This window comes from Siphateles boraxobius, unplaced genomic scaffold, assembly GCF_051911475.1.
Source record: "Siphateles boraxobius isolate OS27281-9 unplaced genomic scaffold, OSU_SipBor_1 8, whole genome shotgun sequence".
NCBI classification, from domain to species: Eukaryota; Metazoa; Chordata; class Actinopteri; order Cypriniformes; family Leuciscidae; genus Siphateles; species Siphateles boraxobius.
The window spans coordinates 36,325,988-36,348,553 of record NW_027509208.1 but is presented as its reverse complement, the minus strand read 5'-3'; the positions used below and the strand labels follow the sequence as shown (position 1 = coordinate 36,348,553).

The following is a 22,566-nucleotide window of genomic DNA, read 5'->3' as shown; positions in this document are numbered from 1 at the left end:
GACTCTTGAGTATTTGATTTGTTGTGTCATTTGTGATGTTAAATAAAGCATAAAAAAGCGAAGAAGAGTATTGCAACATGTCAGCGGGAAACTTACAGCCCATATATTATCCTCTCATGCAGTTAATGATGCAGCATTTTGACTGTAGGCTCCCACTTCTTCTTCTGCTGCACGAGATGAGAGCACTTTTATCATTTTTTGGGTTAAGAAAAGAGTGAGTTTGCGATGTATTTCCTACATGCGTACTTCAATAAGCCGACAGAAAGCAGGGTAATGCTTTTACATGCTGCGCAAAATATTCGTAAGGGCCAAAAGTTTAGCTGTGATGATCGGATTATGCTTAAGCTATTTATGACCTTACTCCGATTAAGGAAAACGGGTTAACGCGTTTACATGATAACGTGCATTATCAGCTTATTATGCATAATCCAGTTAAGAATGTTCATGTAAACGCACTCAATGAGAGCTTATCAAGATCAACTAAACATTGGATTTTCAAAAGTATGAAATTCATGGCGCCATTGTTGCATTGAACTTGCACAACGTTCTTGAATGAACTATTTATTAGATGCATGCCTGTCTGTTATCATAGGGACATTTTCATGTCCCTAAACATGACGCCGAACAAAATGAACTGTGATTGGTTGCTTTACATATCAGATGTCCTCTTGGACTGTCCTTGGCCAATGAAAGCTGCTATGGAGTCCAGACCTTCTGAACGTTGAAATGTTTTTTTTTTTCCTTACAGTTGACTAGAAGAATTTCTAAATTCAGCTTTTTTTCTATCCTTATCTTATTTTTCACTTAAGCATTAGATTCAGCATCAGGTGCAAAAGCAGCCTTTTATAATGGCCGTTTATCTGTGTAGTGATCTTTGGCGAGGTCTTGAGAGTTGGTTGTTGTGTAAGTGTTTTGATGTTTTCTTCTCTGGACTTGCTAATGAGACCCACATGTGGGAGTGAATGGGAAGTTATGACCCCGTTTGGTTAAGCAATAAGATTGTCAGTAGTGGATGGATGTCAGTACTAGCCCGCCCCAGACAATGGTTTGGATGGCAGTGCTAAAATGAGTCTAAATGTCTGACCCATATTGCCGAAGTCCATAACAATCCTTGCACAAATAAAAAGGTTATCATATTTATGCTATAGAAAAGTTTACTAAAGGGATAGTTCACACCAAAATGAAAATTCAGTCATCATTTACTTGTCCTCATAAACCTGTATGACTTTCGTTCTTCTGTGCAATACAAAAGATGATATTTTGAAAAAATGCCTTTGTGTTTTTTCATCCATACAATGAAAGTCAGTGGTTTTGCACTATGTGGTTTTGGTCTTCAATGTTCTTCAGAATATCTTCTTTTATTTTCCAAAGAAGAAAGAAAGTCATGCAGGTTTGGAACAACCTGAGGATGAGAAAGTGGAAGACAGAACTTTAATTTTAGGGTTTTAGAACTTTTTTAATTACTCACCCTAATGTCGTTCCAAACGGAAGCTCAAGCACGTTCACACAGACACAGTGAGATTCATTTTTGTGTGTTACTGTACGTTCACACCGCCGCCGGCGAGAGCGGCAAAATTCGCTCTTGCCGCCTTGCCAGCAACGCCGTGGAAAGATTCGTGGACGCTCTGATGCTCTGACGTAGATCGAACGCGTGGTCATTTTTACAACTGTATTTAAAGGGGCCACAAAGCATCAATCATGTCGATCGTTATTTTTGCAGAAAATTGATCGATGGAAAAAACTTAACAATTATAGTGACATGTTTGCTAATGAAATAAACAAATTAAAAGCCATTTGTGTGGTGTGGCTTTTATGTTCATGGTTAAGTGCTATTATAATTTACATTCCCGCTGAAAAACAAGCGGTCTAGCGCGAAAATATTGCCTATAAATAGTGTTGCGTGCCTTCTTATCAAATTCAAATGATCAACCTCCTCAATTTTGCTTGGGAACTAATGTGGTCGGAACCAAAGTTTACAGGACTGCGTTCTCTGGACTCCTCTCAAACGGAGCACTTCTATATTCCGATTGGTTGCCGCCGGTTGCCGCCGAACCGCGTCATTGCTTATTACCATAAAGTTGACCTGACTTCAACTCTCCTCGCCGCTCTCACCGTCCAAGACGCGTCGTGCCGCTCTCGCCGGAGCTCGCCGCCGGCTCTCATTGAAAATGAATGACTTCCGGCCACTTTGACGCTCTCGCCGGCTGCGGTGTGAACGCACAGTTACGCTTCATATTCGAGCTTCTGCAAGAACAAATGAGGTTTGTTCTCGCACGTCAAGCAGGTTCGGTTGAGCTTCTGTTTATGTTCACTGATGACTGTTTAAATGTGAATTAATTAAAAGATTGAACATAAAGATTGAGTTTCTTCAGAAAATCTAGACTAAACGGCTCAATTCATATGGATTAGTTTTATGATCTAGTCAAAGTGTCAGTTGCGTAGCTGTCAATGGAGGGACAGAAATCTCTCCGATTTAAATTAGAAATATCTTCATTTATGTTCAGAAGAGTGAACGAAAGTATTTCGTGTTTGTAATGACATGAGGGTGAGTAATAATGACAGAATTTTTTAATTTTTAGGCGAACTAACCCTTTATTTATGTTTTAGTTGATTTCAGGTGTTTTTAGCTGTTAATATATGTACAATTAAAGACCGCACCAAATCACAATTAGAGTTTTGTGGCTTGTAGTTAATCTCTTTTTGCTTTCAAATAATCTGTTACTAATGTAACAGACTACTAATGTACTAATGTTAGTGTACTCCTGAACATTGACAAAATAACCTTTTATATGCGGTTAAAATATATCTTTCTCTTCTCGGACAATAAAGCAAAACATATCAATGATGTACCGTGAATTTGAGGGTATATAATTGTTTTTAAATAATTTATCTAGCATCCAATACCTTATTATGATGTATAATAATTATAAATGTATGCATTTTATTGGGGACTATACATATTTTCTAGCGTTTATTTAACATCTCATACCACATCATTATTACTTTTATGTAGAATTTTTATTTATTTGTTTGTTTGTTTGGGTCTTTAAAAACCCCAATTTTAAAAAAAAAAATCATGTGGCAAGTTCGTATTTAGGATACTTGCAGTTATCTTTGCGGATTATCACTAAGCAAAAGGCACTCTAAGATCCTATTGCTGCTTACAGTGCAATTTAAAAAATAAAAACATGCAAAAAATACTAAATATAGAGGAAAATTGTTATGTTTAACACTGAGTCCGTTTTTACACGTCTTTGGCACGCAGCGCTTTGCCATTAACCTTAATATTTAAATCCAGCATCCACCCACACACCTCAGGACCTCTCATAGACAGTGACCACTTCTGTGCTTCCCAGAGCTTTTTCTTCTTCGTCTCTCACCGATGCAGTTTTTATTTGCGTTGGTGCGACCACTTACGCAACCGCAGAGAGTGGGAAGACGGCCTGTGGAGCTAGTTCCATCTCCTCGTTTAAAATTAACCTCTTTTATGTACGAATAACAGGTTGGAATCAGCGATCGACAGGCGCTGCGATCGAGTCAAGGTTGAGAGCACGGAAGCACTCTGAGCATTCAATAGCTAAAAGAAGCGGGTGAACGTCATCATTGCGTCTTTTCAGAGTGTGCATGTGGGTGTACGTGGGTGTTGTAAAGGAGATGTTCCGTTCAGCGATCCCAGATGATTTTTTTTTTTTTGCCACTGGTATCCTAGAAATGTAGTGAATGAGGAACATCTGAGATCAGGGGATGTGAATGAAAATGGAATGAGTCACCATTTCTCTCCTCAGAGAAGACCTTAAATCTCAAGTTCATTCTTGAGCAGATCGCTGTGATTTGGTGTACAGCAAAATCGGCCAGCACCTGCTCAAATGCGTTTATTTCTGGTGCGGTGCACATGTGGTTCAGCCTCTCCTGTGTGTGTGTGGCCATGAGGAAAGGACAGGGGTATTTCTTAAAGTACTGGTGCTCTTCTGGATGGGTCTTAGACTGCAAGATCATAAAATTGTAAAAGCAACATGGCTTAGTACAATTGTCAAATCGCGCAGGCTATGTTTAAATTAAATAAATATATGCAAAATACAGCTTGCATGTCAATTAACAAACAGTGTCGTGCTTCATTCTGAAACCAGCATCACATTAGTCAACATTTGAAGTGGATGAAAAAAGTTAATCAAAGTTGTCCTAAGACAAGAACTGGTACTGTTCAAAATTCATGTATAACTTCGATGAAAGGTTTTGATCCACTTTAAATGTTGACTACTGTATTTTTATTTGCCACCCGTCAAAATAAAAGCTTGAGGGTTTACTGTTAGAAAATGAAGACATGTATTAGTATTGTAATTTATTTATTTTACTGTAGTATTATCACAATGTTTCTTATGTTGTTTAATGTTTTTATTAAATAATAACGATCAAATCATATAATAATTATAGGCGCGTTCACTGCATGGCATAATTACGAGATTTCAACACGTCCTCGTACAGCTCGTAATTACTACTTGTAAGCTGGGGATTTTTTTGAGGGCTCCTACTTGTACCATGTGACCACTTTACCACCTGATCACTGCAAATTAATTTAGGCGTTGATAGTGGTGCCATAGAAATGCGTAATTTCCAGTACGAGGAGATTATGAACAGCTCAGAGTAGAACGTCACGTGTTGTCATCTCGAAATTGTGGTGATTATGACATGGCTGGAACGCAGCATATTATTATTTCGTAGTCATAATGAATTTGTTGAAAACAGTGGGAACGCGACCTATCAAAACTCTCGTGAAAAAGTTTTTTTTTTTTTTTTGGAAAAAGCATTCCCAAGTATGAACCCTATCCCTAAATTGTTTAACCCTACATTTCCTCAAAGTAAAAGTTTTTTTTTTTTTTTTTAAGAAAAAAAAGGTTATTTTTAAGATCACCTCACTCACTGATTAATTTTTTCAACTCATCTGGTGAAAATTCCTTATTCCATATCGCAATAAATGTGTGTGTATATGTATATATATATATATATATATAGCCCTAATTGCAAAGTGAAGGTTCAGGAATGTTCACAAAACCTCTGCAGTCTGGCAGCGTTTCGCGGGCCTGTCTTCCCGCTGGCATTGACCTCATTTCGTGCTTGCATCATCCAGAAAGCAATGCATCTGTGCAGGTCCATTTGTTACTTGTTTGACTAATTAAAGTGTGGATTTGCCCTGAGATTTTGTAACATCTGGATTGGTTATTATTCCTGTCCTCCTTCGGTTGAAACTGAAAATATGTATTAAAATAAAGAAGCAAGATAACGTCAATTACTTTTTAAGGATGTGAAATGCACAAATCTGGTAGAAAAAATCCTCAAGCACAAAGGCAGGACTTTTTGGGTCGCTCCGCTAGCCCAGACATGCAAATCTGTGGCAAAGTGGCTACTTTGTGTTTTTTTTTTTTATCTCAAGTTTTGCTAACTGCTGATATCATGGACTTCCCATTTCCTGTTTTTATTCCATCAACCAGATTTGACTTTTTAGGGGCTGGGATTGTGCTGCATGGTTTAAGTATCAGATATTAATTTCCATATTCAATGGTACATGGCTCTTCAAATGATGCTGTAATCACGAATTTTACCATTATATAATATAACAAATATTTTTTTCTATTTTTAGGACCATTTTCTTAAGTAAATTTTCCTCAAATTTTACCTTACTGTAATTTAAAAATTTTGTTTCACGGAAATGTTTGCATAAATTTAATCCCAAATAACCAAAAGTTTAATCCCATGAGTCAGCAAGGGATATGTTGAAGTCACATTAGGACCCTCTTTCAGGGCTACACACTGTATTTAAAGCAACATATCCCTAATTCGTTTAATCATCAGGTCTACTCTTGTTTTTAAGAGAAAAGGGGCAAAGGTTTCAGGATTATTGCAGGGGTCGGTCAGACCGCATCACATCCTATCCGGTGCAACACCACCCAGATGGGCTGAAAGCTTTCTTCTTCTCTATTATCTGTTTATCCTCTCTTTGTTTTTGTTCTGTTTGTGTGTCGATGATGGAATATTTTCTTCTTTTTATCTTTCTCTCACTGTGTGGAACATTTTTATTAGATGCCAGCCAGACCTTGCAGTGCACCGGTCGTGTTTCCTGGAACTCCGGCTGCTCCGACGCATTTGAGTTATTGTCTCTGATGCTTACTATTTAGATGAGATTCATTTTTTATGTTATTTGAATTGCAGTTAAAAACATAAGACATTACATGCATGCAATGCATATGGGCAGGAGAGAAATTTGTAGTTATTTATAAGATAGGAGCTTATAGTCTGGATGTGAGTATCACGCAACATCATATGCTCTGGATGTGTGCATGCATGTGATTGTGTAATTTTACCGTCATTTACACATATTTCATGGACTGTTATGTCTTGAAGCCTTTAGGACTTTACAATTGACTTTTCAGTCAATTCTTATGAAAACATTTTTAATGAAACGAGATTTAGTTTTAGATTATTAGTATTTTTAAACCCTTTTTGTAGTTTTTTTAATATGTTTTTACTTAATTATTGTTTATTATTATATATTTATTATATATTTTATTTTTTACATTTTTCACTTTTTTATATTGTTTTAGCTGGTATGGCGTTAAATTATAGACAACCAGCTATTATGCACACTTTCTTTTTGTTGAAGAAATGAGTACGTTAATTCAGCAAGGATGCATTAAATTGGTCAAAAAGTGACCATAAACATTCATACATGTTACAAAATTTCAAAAAAAAGCTGTTCTTTTGAACTTTATATTCATCAAAGAACAATGAAAATGCAACACAGTAGAGTACATATTTAAGAGATTCATAATTATTTAAAGAATTAACTAGTAAATAATTACTAGTTCCTGTAGTTCAGCTCTACTAGAACCACTAATAGTATTTTTCAACCCAGAATGTTGGCAAATAGGTCATAATAAAGGCGCACCAGGCAGCAACACACGTCATCTCTATTCGAGGATAGTTAGGAGAAGCGTTGTGAAAAGATTCATATACTGCATGAGAGATTTTCCCAGAATTAACTGAAAAACTGTTGATAATTTGCGCCTTCATTTTTACCAAGGTTGTGTGAGGGGAAAACACATTCTTGTTTGATTCAGACAGGATTAAAATCTCAAAGTTTGTCTGGGAAACTCAAATTTACCTAATTTCGTCATGGCAAGTGAGTCGTGTCCAATTGGAGCTAAAGCAATGTCACATTGTTAACCGAAATTGTGGCTTTCCTCAATTGATTGACACATTTTTAACTCTTCCAAAGTCATTTTATACTGTACATTGTTATAAAACAATGCTTGGGCGTACAGTTTTTCTTTGAAATGTTACTTTCATTTCAGCTGGGATGTTTAGTGTCTTTGATATTTGTTTAGATTCAGGTTAGGGCTGGGCGATATGGCCAAAAAAAATTATCACGATAATTTTTTTATATTAGTCAATATCGATAATTATCACAATAAATGTCAAATCTTTATTTCTTTTAAGTTTAAAGGCAGATTTTTGCTCCTAAGTGAAAGTTGTAGAAACCAGAGCGTTAATTGTGGTTTTAAACTACTCTTTATTGTCAGAACATATCATGACAAACACTTGCAAAACAGGTGAACATTTCACAAATCTGAGGTAGAACATTCAAACATTTGTCATTTTTCCTTATAGGGTAACTAAACCCTAAACCAACATTTTTTAGTTAATGATCTGTAAGAATGGGGCTTTATTAGTACTGTTCATTGATTCGAGTAACTTTTTTGACATTTGTATATAAAGTGTTTTAATTCTACAATATATGGTTTAAAAACGTCTTAGTGCTGCCCTCTTCAGGTTGAATGGTGGCTACTGCAGTTGAATTTTCCTATTGGATGTTTGGGGTGGTTCGTGACGCAGCGGTTGTTGGTGACGTAGGCAAGTTCCATACAGACAGATGCGTCTCAGGTGCACGCCCCCCTCCACTGGGCCCTGCCCACTTTTCCAGCATTTTTCAAATATTGCCAGTGGGTGGAGTCAGGCTCTGACCAGGGGTTTAGTTACCCTTTAAAATACATTTCTGAATAGAAAAATATATATCTTAGTTTCTGCATGTGCTAATGGGGGATATTGGTTCTTGAAGTCTTGAAACAGGATTTTGTTGCCTGACTTTGATGGCACGTATCTTCAGCACAGTTTGCAGTGCAGGCTGCAATATTAATATTACAGGTTTTGTCTCAAAACGCATATTTGACAGTGAGCTGACAGTAAATCTGCATCCTAACTCAAGCTAATACTACTACTGTATGTTTAATTTATGTTCATTAAAAAAAACAGTAACATCTGTTACAAATATATATAAAAATATTCTGACTGTTTGAGTTTTATTAAAATGAACCATTGGTCATCCAGTATCATGCATTTAGATCATAACCACAGATAAAACCAGGCATAGCCTATAGCCACCTCACTATCATGGCAAAATATAACTTTATGGTTTCTAAGGTATTTATGAAAAACAGTAACCTAAATACATTATTATTTACTGTAATTATATTCCATTAGTCCTTTAATACATTGTCTACATTAATAATATAATACAATTAGGGCTGGGACGGTTACCGCAATACCACGGTCACGTGACTCCAACCGCGGGTCTGAGCTCGTCACCGTCATCATCACCGCAAAAAAAAAAAAAAAAAAAAAAAAAAAAAAAGTGCCTTGGCCTGCACATGTGTGCACGTTGTGTCTAATGTCATGGATTCATTGATTCTAATGACATGGATTATGTCTAATGATATTGTGGCTTACATGGATTCAAGGTTTTCTAAACAAAACTTATAATCAAAAGATGGAGCAAATCCGACCCTTCGCGAGTTGAGGAGCACAATGTTCCATGACGCACAATAACATTCCATTCGTATTAGAGATATGCGGGTGGGCTATTATTATTTAATCCGCAACCGCATCACAAAACTCATCATCGGTCCGCCATCCACCCGCACCAACGTTTTTTGATCAATTTTCGAAACCGCATCCGCGGCGCTGACTGTTTTAAGGTCTATGAGCAATGCGAGGCGCTGCTGTCGCGAGGCTAGAAAGCTCTTGGCTGTTCTAAAAAGAACACTGATCCAATGCAGCAAAGATATTTAAAGGCTAAAGTCCCTAGTATATTGGCTATGTTGTATCCCCAGAATATCAGCAGTGAACTCCGTCTCCGATCGGCGCCCAGTAGACATGTGCCGGTATTCGGTAATGCGATAAATCGCGGTAATGAATATGCACGATATTGTTATCGCGGGGACTTCGAAATACCGTGAAAAATAATAGATCCGAATTTAGATTTTTAGAACGCGCATCAGCTTATTTTCCATCAACCGCTTAAAAAAACAATGCGTATATGCTGCGCAAAACACGTGCGCACTTTGATGTAAACAATCCCCACATCACATGTATAAGCACTGTGTGAATGCAGTGTGCACTCTAGTCTAATGTAAACAATCCTCACATGGAGAAGAAGCACGGCGGAAGGAGGAACGCTGCCGACTATTTATCCCCCGCATGCAATATTCAACTCTCACGCATTCAGCTTGAGACTCACGCAATTGACACTTTCACACGGTCTCGCGCCACACATCCATTTTCTCACGCAGAGAAAAATCGCGGAGCAAAGAGGACACTGACACCGACAGACTAGACAGAGCAGGTTACTTTTGATATGAAAAAAATATCAGCTCTCAGGTTTTATAACGAAATTCAGACAATAAATACTGTTTTGGTGCTTGTAAATGACGTGACAGATCGCGCGCCTCAGTTCAAGTAAACAGATCATCTGTTACTTTTTATTAAAGATACAGTACAACCCACCGAAAGGTATACGTACTTTCGATCAATCAGTGTTTTTCAACCACGGAAAGAGGTCAATAACACTGCAGGAGAACAATTATGTCACAGAACGTTACATTTACCTCAGGAAAGCCATTTAATGTTAGTTGACTATAAGAAAATAGCTATAGAGAGGAGTATTTTGCTAAATATGTGCACTATATTACATATTTTAATATATGTTTACTTGTCATTATATAATTGTTATTATAATGAAAATTACGGCATATTACATTTTTATATTTATATTATTATTATGTTTATATTGTATGCATTATATTTAATTTCTCTCTGTATGTTTACAGCATTATGTGAGATATATTTTTTCTTGAGAAACATTTAAATGCAGGCTATCTACTGTAGCCTACCTAATATTTATCCAAATGAGTCAATATTGAATCAAGATTGAAATTAAATCCAAGAATTTAATTGAAATCATGAAAATTGTGTTAAGCAATAATACAAACAGTAGCCTCAGTAACTGTACCATGTAAACATTAACATGTTGTCACTAAAAAATAAAATTAATGTTTTGACAATCACAATTACACATTGTGATGCAAGTTTTTTTTAGATACCCCCAATCCGTCTGTTTCTCTTGTGCAATTAAAATATCGTGATAATACCGTATACCGTGATAAAAGCTCAATCAATTAATCGCAGCATGAAAATTTGATACCGGCACATGCCTAGCGCCCAGGGATAAATATGAATAAGTAAATAGCCTATAACGCACATCGGCAAACCTGACCTTACCTGACTAGGCTACTGTAGACTAAAATGTTATCATTTCGTTTTGAATTTTGTTTAAAAGTAGACATTTAGGCCCAGCCTACGCCGAGTTTCGGTTCATTTATGAGACGAGCTCCAGTTCACGCGCAAGTGATCGCACCCGCGCTTCCACGTCCTCCTGATTATATGTCTTCTATTTGCTTCTTATTTCTTAATTCCAGGCAATTAGTTAATGCAACAGTGATTAAAATTAAGGTGCAATTTATACAAAACGAAATTTAATTTAAAGAAAGGCTTTCTACAAAACAAAACTTAATAAAGTGGTCAAAATCGTGTCTGACCCATCTTATGATCCTATCTTACTCATGCTGTTCACTCTTCATATAATCGACATAGATTAAATAACAAATATTTTGGGGGGTTTGGGGGGCTGGCTATTTAAAGCGGTTTACCGCCATACCGCGGGAAAATCTTGCTTTTCAACCGCGGTTAGAAAAAATCCATACCGGCCCAGCCCTAAATACAATTCAATATGTATATCCCACATTTCATGGTGCAGTTAATATTACTAGGCTAGCATTTCAGTAAATCCATGGTAATGGATTCAGTAGCAATTCAGATTCTGACTGTATCGTTGCGCAGTGTTTCTTCAGTTTGTCAGCGCTGTTTCATCTGCCTTTAAACTGGTTTAAATCACTGAGACATTTGTGTTCTTCGCTGAATTCAAGCGCTTCTCACTGGATGTCGTGAGTGAGACCGATCATCAGAGTGAACGTCTGATCTAGTGAGCTCGCGCTGCCGTTTGGACTTTGAACCGAGCGGATAAATGGTCCGTGTGGCGCGCGGTTCAAATGAGTTTCGTTCCGCTTTTGGCGCATAAACATCATCGAACATTTATCGAGCTCTAGATATCGTTTTATCGAGAAAAATTATATCGCGATAATTGTAATCGTTATCGTTTTATCGCCCAGCCCTAATTCAGGTTGTTGTTGTTTCGGCTGGTATTTAGTCTATCTTTTGGTTATTTGTGTCTGGCACAGTGAATGACTTGTGAACAGTTGGTTGTGATCAAAGCAGACTGATTCTCCAGCAACTCAACATCTAAACCTAGATGCTCCATATTTTTGAACAAAGGAACATCTAAATATTTAGATCTTGAAGTTTCTATTTTGAGTCCCTGAAGTTTTTTTTTAATTCTACCATGTCTGCATTTGCTGTCATAATAACCGCCTAATGTAATTATTCACCTTTCTCTGTCTAAAACCCTCTTTGTTGTTAAAAAAGTGAGAGAGAGCGGGATTGAGACTACAAAAAAACTTTTGTGCCTTTTCAGAGAACAAATTTATTTTAGACTTGTCATTTTATTTAGTGGTGCTGCCAAGGCAGGAATCATTGTTACCAATGAGAGGTTTGGATTTCAGTACCTAAATACAGGAAAAAAATGACAATTCTGCCATTTACTCATCCTCATGTTTCAGAAGTGTGAAAAGAGAAAAGTGGAGGATTGTGCTGGTAACTCGCTGTGTCATTAAAGTGGTTCATAATCATGCAATGGCTTTGTGTGGGAAACCTGAGAATCTTCTCCTCAAATGTTATGTCTTTTTTTTAAGCTTGAATGCCTCAGTCCCATTTATTTCTCATAAAAGAGCAACCAATTCAGTTTAAAATTCTTGTTTTGTGTTCCACAGGGGAAAAAGAGTCACATACAGTACATGAGGGTGAGTAAGACCCTGTTTCCACCTGGTATTAAAAGGTTAGTTCACCCAAAAATGAAAATTATGTCATTTACTCACCCTCATGTTGTTTCAAACCTGTATGAATTTCTTTCTTCTGCTGAACACAAAAGATGACATTTTAAAGAAAGTCGGTTACCAAACAGTTGATGTGCCCCATTGACTTACATAGTATTACTTTTTCCAACGGTAGTCTATGTTAAATTAAATTAGCAACCGCAAAGCAATGTCCTGGCAACTGCTCAAAACAAGCACCACTCACATTTCCTTAAGAAAAATATACAATGTAATTATTGCATCTGTTTCTTTTATTGCTCTTTTCGTGCTTTCTAAAAAATCCTAAAACAGGCACTTAATGAAGCACTAAAATGGAATCAGGAATATGTCATGACAACCAAGCCGGCATTCTGTTTTTGCTGCCAAGCGTTCGAAATCTTTTCATGAGCCATTTGAGAGCGTTTCATGTTCTCAGAAGTGGAGCGGTGTGAGGAACGGTAGCTGCTGTTTGCATGCACCTTAAACGGGGAAATGAGCCATGGAGGAAGTTAAAGACACACACGCGTTAACATGCCGGCGAGGAAAAGTGGGCTCTTGTCCAATTAGGCCAGCCGAGAGATTCCTCTGAGCGAATCTTCTAATGTTCAGTAATTGTGTTCATTCACCCTTTAGTGCGTCCAAACGTGTTTTATATTACTTTTTCAGTGTCCCCTTTCATGATATTCTCATTCCCATTAGCTGTTTGATTATCAGGTGATGGTAAATCTAAAGCCTGGAGGACGGAAGTCTGGATTTATCAAAAGAGGAAAAGAAAATGAAGTCTTTTAGTAAATATATATTACCCTGGCGATTGAGTGAGCGCTTAAAGCTGCCTCATATCCTTCATCGGTGGATTATTTTCTCTACCTAAATGTGTCTGTGTCCCACTTTCACATGACCCTTTTCTAAAATGTCCAAAAGTCATCCGAATTGGGTGGAGAATGTTTTCCCTTTTGCTCGAGAAGGAACTAAATGAGCTTTGAGATCTGAATGTTGACTTAAGTGGAAAACATAGTTTGAGTCATATGTTTGTGTGTTATGTAGCACGTGTGTATTGAGTTTGACTTCCTGTTGTGGTTTTTGGTTTAGGGCCATTTCTCTTTGATAGATCATAAAGTCAAAGAGAGATGGTTCCTCTTATTAAAGTAAGCAAAGTTGGATTTTATGTATTGTTTATGTTAAAGGGGTTTCAAAAATGCTAGGCATGAAATGGCCCTTTTAATATTGTTTGTTTGTTCTTGTGTAGAGTTGCATAATGAGTTATTGTACATTATCTGTCCATTAGTTTAATAGGTTCTGACACTTCACTCCTGAATCGTTCTCTGTAGTCTGTGTGTGTATGTACAGTTTTGTTGAGATTTTTGACTAACTATATTTATAGCGTTTAAAATGTTTGTTAAAATTTTGCTTTATTTACTAGTATTTGACATTATTTCTGAATGCATCGATAAAATGTGACTTACATGAGAGTTGTTTTTTTCACTCTAAAAAAAGCAGTTTATATGTGTAGCGTATTTTTTTAACCATTTAGCAAACGTTTGAAAATGTCTTGAAAACGACCTTACTAGGGCTGTCACGATTCTTCGATTAAATTGAGAGTACTCGATTTAAACGGCAGTAACCGGCAAAATACCTGAAATGGTGCATTCCACAGACGAGAATCCATGAATTGCATTATTAGACCGTTTTCTAAGGATGCACGATATGTTAAAACCATTTAAAAACTATTGCGAATTCATAAAGGCTGAGATTCAATTATATATATATATATATATATATATATATATATATATATATATATATATATATATATATATATATAGATCTTTTATAAACCTACACCAACACAGGAGAATACATCAATATGTTTCTAAAGATGCAAATTGTTAATCACAATTTCAAAATAAAAGTTTAACCCCTCACTCTGAGTTTGGATATTTTGATGTCCACATATTCTTGTTCAAGAAATGAAAGTAGCCAAAGTATTAAAGATTAAGTAAACATTTAAATTAAGTGTCATTTGGCCAATATTAAGCAAGGATTTGATCTGCTGTAAAGTGTAACAACAGACAGTTGGAACCCTCTGCAGTGCAGGCATTTGTTTATACATAATGTCCATAAGAGAATTGTTGCCATTATGTATTTTAAGTGTTGTTCTATAAAACTATACGATTACTTTCTTTTGATACTTTATTTGAACCAAATTGTATTGCATTGTTGTTATATATGCATTTTGAAGGCTTAGGTCATTGCTTAGGTCGATTTTTATTACCACAAAAAATATCCGATGTTAGTGACAGCCGTAGACTTTATATAATGACTAATTACTTTTTTAAACCGTTTAACAGATAGTATTAATTGGTCAAATACGCAGCAGCTGTGTATTTGTGGTGGTAAAAACTGTGTGTGCAGCGTGGACAGCCCTTCTCTTTCTAGGTCAGTGCAAATGACTACATCTCTGTGAGGGAGTTCCTGTTTATGAGATGTGCTGAGAGAGGAGGGGAGTGTGGGGTGATTGTTGCGGGACTGCTGAAGTGTTTCCTGTTTCTCCACTGCTATCCAGGGTGACCAGCGTGCGATTGGTGTTTGCACAGTGGTGGGCGGGGCTATTTCACTAACCTCAGGAAATTAGCTTGCATTTTTGCTTTTCCTTCACAGGCCCATCTTCACACAGCGTCCTTTGCAGCATCCAAATCTTTAAATGATAGTATTTTTATTTATTTATTTATTTATTTTTGTAACCTCAAATTGAGAAATCTACCGGGCTAAAAATAGCTTATTTTTGCAAGCTCATATCTCATTATTTTAGATGTTTACTAGTGACTGGTTCTTTGTTGGAACTAAAAGCATGAATTGGGCTTGTAATTGTTCCTGTCTGCCGTCTTTGAAGTCACAGCTCAGTAGAGTTTAGTATTGTGCACGTTCCATCAGCCAATCACACGTTGGCATAATATCATTTTCTGCATCTCCAGAGTGATTAGTCACGTGGCATTTACGGCTAAGGTGATTAATTCAAGTACTTTAGTCGCTCTTATGGTTGGAAAATTCCTTACGAATATTATTTTATAACTAATTGCACTAGTGTATTATATTGACAGGCCTACATTTAATTCTTAAAACCTGATTGTGCAAATCTGTTTGGCTTTTAAGCGAAATGAACAGCGCAGACAAAAACCTCTTCCTGTCACTTCTGAAGCTCTGAGTAGAGATGAGCTGTTTTCGGTGGTTTCCCAAACTAGCCTGTTTGTGCTTTTAAGACTCAGGATACATCTGTGGATACACAGATTATCAGAGTATATACAAGAAAATACTGTTTCACTTTCTCAAACTTGTTAATAAAACAAAAATTATCAGAGCACATTTGACAAGAAAATGCTATTTCAGTCTTTCTACTTCAAAATTGAATGCTTAATTCAATGTAGTAATTTGTAATTATTTGTTATAACTTACTTGCAAATGCAGTGACAACTGTTTCTAAGTAAATCCTGCACCAAATGTATTCAGTATACTGAGTGAAACAGGATATTCATTGAGAAAAAATGTAGGGCGGGAGTTGATAGGATCATGAAAAGTGGGGCAGACCTGAATGAGTTAAGTCTTTTGGTTATGGTTACATTTTGGTTACTCCTGAGATTCCTAGATGGCATCAACTAATGATCAAGTCATTTAACCTACCAACCTGACTCATTCTGCCTCCTCATGACTGCGTCTGATGAATTGACAACATTCATGCAACTTGATCTTGTTTTTTTTTTCCCAGGCGTAGAACCAATGGCAAAGGCAGAGGGTCGTCAATGGTTGCAAAGAGGAGCGTCGTCACTTTGTGAAACTCTAGTGAATTATTCAGCAGTGCTGTTGTTTTTTCCCCCCACAGAACACCATTGAGAGTACTCATTGTGAGAAACAGGAAGTAGCTGCCACCTCAGGGCATGTGAAAACCACATGTTTTAGAGATGCGCACATGGACAAAAGTGGAAGCTGCAATTGTGCTTTAATCGTGTGCACGGTAACGCACATGCATGGGAGCGCTTATCAAAAATACTGCGCTGATTGCTTGTAGGTGTGTTACAGACAAGATTGCATCTATTTACAAAAGTGCATGCATGTTTCGTAGAGAAAGCTTTTCTCTGCAGGCAGTCTCAGTGCAGCTGCACACCTACACACTTACACACACAGCATCAAGCTCTCGGTGTTGAAGAGCATGGCATCTGCACCATGTGTTATTTACAGGAGAACATTCAGTCCATCTAGAATTTGATGAAGTAGACGAGTAGGTTATACTTCATCTCATTCCGTACCTACTGGTCATTTTCCCCCATATGATTATAATTAATGAGGGACTGGAGCTGTCAAGCTACAAAAAGGATGCATAATAGAAGTCTGTAGATTGTGAAGTCATCAACAAATCATTCTTCGGTCACACTTTAGATTAGGGTCCAATTCTCACTATGAACTACAACTTTTGCTTATTTACTGCGCTTATTAATAGTTAGTAAGGTAGTTGTTAAGTTTAGGTATTGGTTAGGATTAAGGAATGTAGAATATGGTAATGCACAGGGGCGGTTCTAGGGTGAGTGGATATCCGGGGCTTAGCCCAGAGAAATCCATGTATGTGTCAGGATACAAGGAATAAGCTTTAAATAAAAAGTTTAATATTTGTTTTTTTGTTTTTCTTTAATTGTTTTTTTTGTTTTTTAAAAAGGGAAATCTTTCTGGCTTACTAAAATTAAAAGTCACAATGTCACACAGAGTTAAACTGAAACATCAATCCACCCTAATCAACAAAAATGCAATAATGCATTGCAAAGTAAGAATACCAAATATTCCAAGATGCTATTTACAAAGAAGGGAACAGAACAGGTCAAGTTCAACATCAGGTCAAGTGCAATTCAATAGCAATTGATAGCGATTACACAGCACTTACAATTTGCATAAATAATCGTATGAGGCTAATGTATCAAATATCAAATTTGGAATACAGAAATATGAAATATTGAAAAAATTAGAATGGTACTTTGCCACTAGATGGCGGCAAGCCAGTGCCTTAATCAGTGAGTCGGTTTATTCAATCGATTCGTTCAAAACAGATGATTCATTTAGAAAAAAAGTAAGAAATGTTTTTTGAATAGCGGGGTGAGTGAATCGTTTACAAGCAAATTCATTCAGTAAACACTGTGATGCTTTGTTTGAAACCATTTTCGTTAGCGAAATATTTTCTTTACTTGTATTATCTTTTTTATTTAATTGTTGCCCTGACACAGGCAGGCCATGTTAACCAAACATATAACGCTCTAATTGTGTGTGTGCGCGCGTGTGTGTGTCCTATAGACTGTGCTGCGCAACCATTGTTAGAAGATCAAAATGTAAATCAGACACAATTTAAAACCGAATAAGAAATATAATACTATGATTAAAAGTTACAGATACCAGCTGAAGCTGTTGTATCTTGTTTTAGTGCTGGCTGGGGGTGTTTTACTTCCTTTTTTTAAAGAATTTTGATATACCCATTAACTAACTTTCACATCAACAAACCGCCTGGCTCCAAAATATCTAATTTCATTGGCTGGATTATCGTACAGACGCTGAATTTCCCATCGATGGTTGGCCAGTTTACATGTCAGTCAGAAGCACTAGCCTGAGTGGGCGGTTCTTGTCTGTTTGTGAATGACAACGCGTATATTGACGGACACTGTAGATGTGAGAGTCGAGAGATATACATTTAATTAATTAAATTCTCAATAAAAAATATTTTAATGCGCGTGAAAACTCAGTGATGGTGCGTACAATGCATGGTAATAAAAACATTCGGGGCTTTGCTGAAAACATTAGGGCTCCAGCCCCCTTAGACCGCCCCTGGTAATGCAGAATAAGAAATTAATATAATATGCATGCTAATAATAAGCATCTAGTTAATAGTGAAAATTGGACCCTAAACTTCTAGTCTTATCTGATTGATACAAACACTTTATTTATTTAACAGTTATTTTATTAAGTTTTATAATAAGTTAAAATGTAAGTAATTATTTATTGAAAACAAATCGCTCTTCTAGTCTGATCTGATTGATACTACACATACACTTTAATTATTGTTTTATTATTTTGTTTTTTATTAGTGTTTTATTTTCACAAGTTGAAATTTAAGTCCTTATTAATTGTAAACAAATTGCTCTATTTTGATCAAATGGATACTACACATGCTACATTGTATTTATTTATTTATTAAGCTGTTATTGTATTAAGTTTTATTATTTTCATAAGTTAAAATTTAGGTGATTATTCACCGAGAATTTTTTTTCTTCAAGTTTGATATAATTGATACTACACATACACTACATTTTATATTATATATTTAACAATTATTACAGTTTTATTATTTTCATAAGTTGAAACTTAAGGGTTAGGGTTTGTGACAAACTTTGATCATGTTTTGTATCTTATTGTAATCTCTACTTTTATTTGTGTTTAAGTACATCATATACTAAAATAATTTTGTAAGTTCTTTTTTTTTTTCAGAGTGTAGTTTAAACTAATTCGGTAGCATGATCCAAACGTTTTGAGTCACTTTTCAGGATTTCAAAAAATAGTGCCATGAGTCATTTTTAATTACCAGTTAATTTTAATTGTAAGTAATGATTCCTATTTCATATTTTTCGCCTAAATGTGTCAGCAATGAGTGTTTGTTTTACACTCCCAGCCAGCAATGTGCTGTGTTGACATCTAAACAGGAAGCTCTGGGTGGCCGTCCACAGTTTGTCATTCCCATCTCTGATACTACTGATGACTCATCACTTACATATGGTGATGTTAAACAGCTGATGTTCCACCTCCGTTCGAGACGCTCGACATGCCTATCTCCTTCTGGATGGCTTCCGCTCATTAGCGGAGACCTCGCTGTCTTTAATTAGCGTTCTGTCATTTGTGGCTGCGGGCTGAAACGACTGCTGTGCGCTCTTTTCTACAGCGTGTGCTTCCAGCATCCCGCTCTCTGCGAGTCATAAGGAGAAGCCCCAGACCGCGGTCGGTGTAATCTGTTTTGCCAGTTTAAACACCATCAGCCTGTTATCAGGGCCCGATTATCACAGAACCTCCGGGGAGTGTTTTTGTGCTTTGGTAGGATCAGTGTTTCCTGCAAATTCTGCATTTAAATATACAATACAATTTATATAATATAAAAACAATATTATTTTTTGGTGCTAACATTTAGTTTTTATTAATGTAATAAAATATTTCAATATTGTCTTACTAGTCAGTATTAATACTGTTCACAAATCTTAAATGCACCGATGAATTCTTGTTTTATTTTGAGCCAGTATTCATTATGAATTCAGATTAGTCTGTCTAATTCAACCACAAACCGACGAGTTTGTGAATCTTTATGATAGAAATAGTTCACCCAAAAAATTCACCCTCAAGCCGTCCTAGGTGTATATGACTTTCTTCTTTCAGTCGCAATCGCAGAGTTATATTAAATAATATCCTGGATTCCTGGCTCTTCCCAGCTTTGTAATGGCACTGAATATAGCCCGAGTTTTTGAAGCTCCAAAAAGCGCATCCATCCATCATAAAAGTAATCCATACGACTCCAGTGGGTTAATAAAGGCCTTCTGAAGCGAAGCGATGGTATTCATCAAGCTGATTCAAAACCAATAGGCCTAACTAATGAATTCCTGTGTCTTTTGGCTGATTCATTTCAACAACCGACACATGAATTGTATTGCACTAGATTTTCTTTATGGCTGTTTTGAGATGGCGAAGACATTGTAATTTGTTACAATATGTTGCCTTTATTACATTTTTTTTTTGTCTCATCACATTCAGTGAAGCCTGCATATTTGGGTAAAATATGATTTCTTTTCGCTATGGCGCTGTAAATTCAGCAGCAGCAAATAAAGAGGAGATATTACATCATATTTCATGTTTGAAGTCACAGGCTGTGTTTGTACTGCTAAATTTAGTATTTTACACTCTAGCCTGTTGAAATGAGATGCCATCATTTAGATCTGGCGCGCTCGGGCCGGCTACTGTACTACAACACTGGAGTTCAACGGCCACAAACGTCCACTTTGATGTCAGCTCAGTTTATTCTAGAGTGCCTGACCGTGTCCACATGTTCTGATGTGTGAGAAAGCATGTGAAAAGTGTTTGTACTAGTGCTTTAGTATAGATTGCTTGGGTTTAGTACATTGCCGGCTGACTAAGAGCCTAATTAGCCCTGCACTCGGAGGCGCGTATTGATTTTTGCTAGTTTCTTTTTGTGCAGTGACTACTGAACTTTGTGAAATGGACACAAAAGATGTTGTACCTTTCACTCTTTCTCATGCTTTCAGTCTTTTTGTATGTGACCGCACGCGTCAGAGTGACGTACGTACTGGACCCTTGAAAATTGATGCATGTTTTGAGGGTGAAAGAGTCCGGAGACTGGCGTGAACAGATATGTGGTGAGAGAGAAAGATAGAACAGGAATAGAAATGCAATTCTCAATCAATTCTGAATGGTGCACAAGCCTTGTCGCTCAGGGAGCCTCAACAAACTCCCAAAGTGGCCTCAAGATGGCTTAAAATGAGACAAAACAAGCATTAAAATAAGTTAAAACAGCCTAAAATCAAGATATTACTTAATATTGATTTATTTTTATATAAATAAAAAAAAGAAATACATCTTTCTAGTTATGCAAAGCTCTAAAATATTTTTATTGTAGGCCTTCAAATATTGTTGTGGACAATGGGTATGGAAAATTGAATTGGAATGGTATAGGTGAGAAAATAAAACGGTTATATTTTTCAGAAATCGTTTTAATATGCTGATTTGGTTCTCAAGAAAGTTTTGCTTAATATTTTTTCATGATTCTCTGATGAATAGAAAGCTCAAAATAACACCATTTATTTTAAATAGAAAACTGTTATAAAATATAAATTAAATAGAAAATATTTTATCATGAATTATATATTTGTCACTTTTGATCATTTCAATGCATCTTTTCTGAATGTGTTAAGTATTAATTTCTTTCCAAAAAAATCTTTCAGACCTTCAACTTTTGAAAGATATACATCGCTCTAGAACTGTGACTGAGTTTTGCCAAACCACTTATGTTTTCATCCATAAATGTAAATATCCAGCTCATCCTCTAATTGTTCTTATTCTGCCTTGTTTTGCAGCTCTTCAGGGAAGTAAGAATAATGAAGATTCTAAATCATCCAAATATTGGTAAGTTGTCCTACAGTAATCTGTTTTTAGAAGCTCTCTGTGGAGATGTTTGGGAATGCGGCACACAAAGCGGACTGTAGTGGAGGCCTCTCTAATCCCCTGTGCAGGAACTCCCTCTGCTTTTCCCAGAGCCGCCACACCGCTCCTATTCAGACTGGCTGACCGGCTCCTCCCGGCAGCACAAAAGCACTCCTGTATGCCTCTGTGTGTTCCATTGTTGAGCATCCATCATCTGACGGCCTGCACATGCCTCCCCCCCCCCCCGTCTCATGATGTCATCTCTGTGTGGCCCCTCTCTCGTCCCAATACCTTTATCGGCCCTCAATGACCCCCATCTGCCATTCCCGGACATCAGCAGGTGTTTGTGTCGAATCGTGAGAGATCCTTGTTTCCTATTATAATATATGTAATTTTAGTTCTGAAAGCTCACTGGTCAGCGATGACATGAAACTTAAGCGTGAGGAACTTATAGCACCAACAGTTTGGGGGCCGGTAAGAATACAATAAGAAATTAATACTTTTATTCAGCAAGGATGCATTAAATTATTTTAAAATGATGTTACAGGACAATCAAATTTCAAAGAAATGCTGTTCTTTTGAGATTCCTGAATGCAGTCACGGTTTCCATGACCGTTTTCAACATTCATGATATTAGGAAATGTTTCTTCAGCATCAAATCAGCATATTAGAATGATTTCTGAAGGATCATGTGACACTGAAGACTGGAGTGATGATGGTGAAAAATCAGCTTTGTCAACACTGGAATAATTACATCTTAAAATATATTAAAATAGAAAAGTTATTTTATTTCACAATATTGCTGTTTTTATTATATTAATAAATATTGATCTAATAATTGCTTTTGTGAGCATAAGAGACTGAAAGAAAATATCTTACCGACCCCAAACATTTGAACGATGTGTATCAATACTCATTTATACTGTGACAAAAATAGTAAGCGTGATATTGTAAAGACATGTTGTTAAATTAAATATGCACAGTGGCTTTT

General features: G+C 36.5%; 1 protein-coding gene across 29 annotated transcripts in view; it reads left to right on the top strand.

Moving 5' to 3' along the window:
- Positions 1 to 22,566, top strand: part of mark3b (MAP/microtubule affinity-regulating kinase 3b) — a 71,863-nt gene that overhangs the window by 16,925 nt on the left and 32,372 nt on the right. For 17 of the 29 annotated variants that reach the window (XR_013200069.1, XR_013200072.1, XR_013200073.1 and 14 more), the window contains one exon: positions 21,509 to 21,557. Coding sequence is in view for 23 of the 29 variants with exons in the window: in XM_077221196.1 (XP_077077311.1) it covers positions 21,509 to 21,557 (49 nt within the window). In the remaining 6 variants the exon portion in view is untranslated. Of the gene's footprint in view, positions 1 to 12,272; positions 12,303 to 21,508; positions 21,558 to 22,566 lie in introns of all 29 variants that reach the window. The other 12 variants (XR_013200074.1, XM_077221197.1, XM_077221194.1 and 9 more) reach the window with 1 other exon arrangement.